Source organism: Penaeus japonicus, unplaced genomic scaffold, assembly GCF_977035675.1.
Source record: "Penaeus japonicus unplaced genomic scaffold, GWHDUDI00000001_assembly GWHDUDI00000008, whole genome shotgun sequence".
Lineage (NCBI taxonomy): Eukaryota > Metazoa > Arthropoda > Malacostraca > Decapoda > Penaeidae > Penaeus > Penaeus japonicus.
Window position 1 is genome coordinate 21,024,006 of NW_028234410.1, and position 2,500 is coordinate 21,026,505.

General features: G+C 30.6%; 1 protein-coding gene across 32 annotated transcripts in view; it reads left to right on the forward strand.

Annotated features, from left to right (window-relative positions):
• Positions 1-2,500, forward strand: part of Stim (stromal interaction molecule) — a 108,179-nt gene that overhangs the window by 104,227 nt on the left and 1,452 nt on the right. For all 32 annotated transcript variants that reach the window (XM_086539211.1, XM_086539219.1, XM_086539220.1 and 29 more), the window contains 2 exons: positions 247-508; positions 914-2,500. The exon at positions 914-2,500 is cut by the window's right edge and continues 1,452 nt beyond it. In XM_086539211.1, the coding sequence (XP_086395337.1) occupies positions 247-508; positions 914-963 (312 nt within the window). In that variant the 3' untranslated portion in view covers positions 964-2,500. The remainder of the gene's footprint in view (positions 1-246; positions 509-913) is intronic.

Below are 2,500 nucleotides of genomic sequence, written 5' to 3' on the forward strand. Positions count from 1 at the left end.
GATTCTTGACTTTTCATGTGTACTTCTGTTTGTACATTTTCATGCATGCATTTGTGTTACGTTTTGTTTGTCCGTGTACTCATTATACAATGCATGATAACACTGGGAAAGCAACTTAACTTATTGATTAGTTATTGCAATCATACTAGCAAAAATGTGAAAATACAGTTGTTATATTAATTATATATTTTGAGTTTATAACTTAAAAGAGCATGGTTTGACAACAACTTGAAATATCTTTATCAGGAGCGTGAAAATATCTCTGCAAGTGAGCCAGCCCTGGACAGCCCCAGGACCTCCTCGATGCTCAGCAAAAAGAATGCAGCATCTCCGTCTGAGGAAGGAAACTCCTCAGACTCATCCATGATGGAAGAGAGACCCCCAAGTGCTGACTCAAGAAAAAAGTCATCCAAAAAATGGTTTCCTAATGGCATATCTAGTAGTCTAAGGTTTAGTAGAAGCAAGAAGCTTAAAGAAACAGACAAAGATTCAAATAAAAATAACACAAGTAAGACATGAATGTAATTTTCTGTTTAAATGATTATTATAATAATTTTTATTACTTCATTATCTTTTTTTTCTTTCTTTTTTGTCTTCTTTAGTTTACTTCATGGTGGTTGTCATGGAATAATATTTTGTTCTATGCAGGGCTATCATTGCACAACCACACACATTTTTATAGGAGAATCAGAAAGAAATAATTCACACTGCTCTTTTCTTTTGTATGTTTTGATAGATCTTTATTTCTCTCTCTCTCTCTCTCTCTCTCTCTCTTTCTAACTTGTAGCTTTCATTTTTGGTTCTGGAAATCAGTTATTGCACTTTCTGTGATCATCTGTAATGAGCTTGTTCCAGAATTATTTAAAATCTTCCTGACCAGGAGTTTCTTATTTAATGAATGTCTTCCTTGCAGAACATCTGTCTGCCGATTTCTGTCTTCATGCATCTCAGTATGCTATTTAATTAGCCTCTCTTTTTATCTTTGTGTACATCTGTGTCATTCATCCTTAATGCTAAGAATTAGGCTGTCAAATATATATATAAATATGTCAACTTGCTGTTCCATTATGGTAAAAAAGAAGAGAGAAATATTCCAGTTCAGTTTCATAGTTTTTCCCTTTGAATGTATGGTGTTTTCCAATGATACACTTTGCTAAACTTTGCCAATGAAGAAATGGAGAATGCCGTGTAAATTATTTATTTGATGAAATTTAGAGAATGTCTCATAGGATTCTAAATTAAATGTTTTTTTATTTCCTTGTGTTTATAAGTTGGTACATTGCTTTGCTTCAGTTAAGTTAGCTAGATTTTTTTTATTATTGTTATTTTTTTTATTAATTTTGGTAATGAATATGCATTATGATTTTGTATTTTATATAAATGTATTGGAAATTCTGGTTGTTATTCCTTAAATTACTATTATGATTCCCATTTCTATGTTTTTCTTTCTTTCTTTTTGACAATTTCATATGTGATACTGATGATACTGAAATGAAGAATGAGGAGATCTAGACAAGCATATAGATTATTTCATAATAAGACTAATAGTTAATTTTTTACACTACTTGTTTCAGAGGTTTGAGTATGATTGCATTTTAATATACTGGGACAGATGTGATAGTATTCAAAGCATGTGGTTTTGGCTCTTGGCTATTGATATCTTAGCAAAGTATAGAACGTTGATATTCCAAGTCTTAAGTATAAAAAAAAAAATGATATTCCAAGTCTTAAGTTGCAAAGATATGTTCACACACACTCACAGTCAAATTACTGACGTTCATACAAGTACATACACAGACATGTATGCAGTCAATCACTCACTCACTCTCATTTTCCCTCTCCCTTCACCCTTCTCCCTTTCACATATCCTTACTTTCACCTATACTCACACATACACATAACACATACACATACACATACACATACACTCATATATATATATATATATATATATATATATATATAATATATATATATATATATATATATATATATATATATATATAATATATAAATATATATATATATATATATATATATATATATATATATATATATATACATATACACAGAGAGTCAAATTCAGTTGAGAAACTAAGGATCGTTATAATTACTGAAGCTCTTGCTGATTATGCTGGACCAATCACAGTTTGCTTTACCAATCTGGCAAGTTCCATAGAATTTATACTAACACATAGAGTATGCAGTTTCCCACTTAATAGTGTTCACATTTCACATACATAGCTTTCCTGTTTTCTTCTCTCTATCCCATCTTTTCCTTCATATTAATTTATTACTTGTTTAGTCCCAGAGCTTTCTGAAGATCTGCCTTAAAAAATTATGGTCACGACATGGATACAGAAAGATTTGGATTATTTTAAGATTTCTGAAAATTGAGAAAGAAGAGCCAGTTTCTCTTGTAACTTTAAGCTGTGTTGAATGACAGGCAACAGGTAATGAATCTTAACCTGAATGAATATGTTCTCAAGTTGTGTAAATA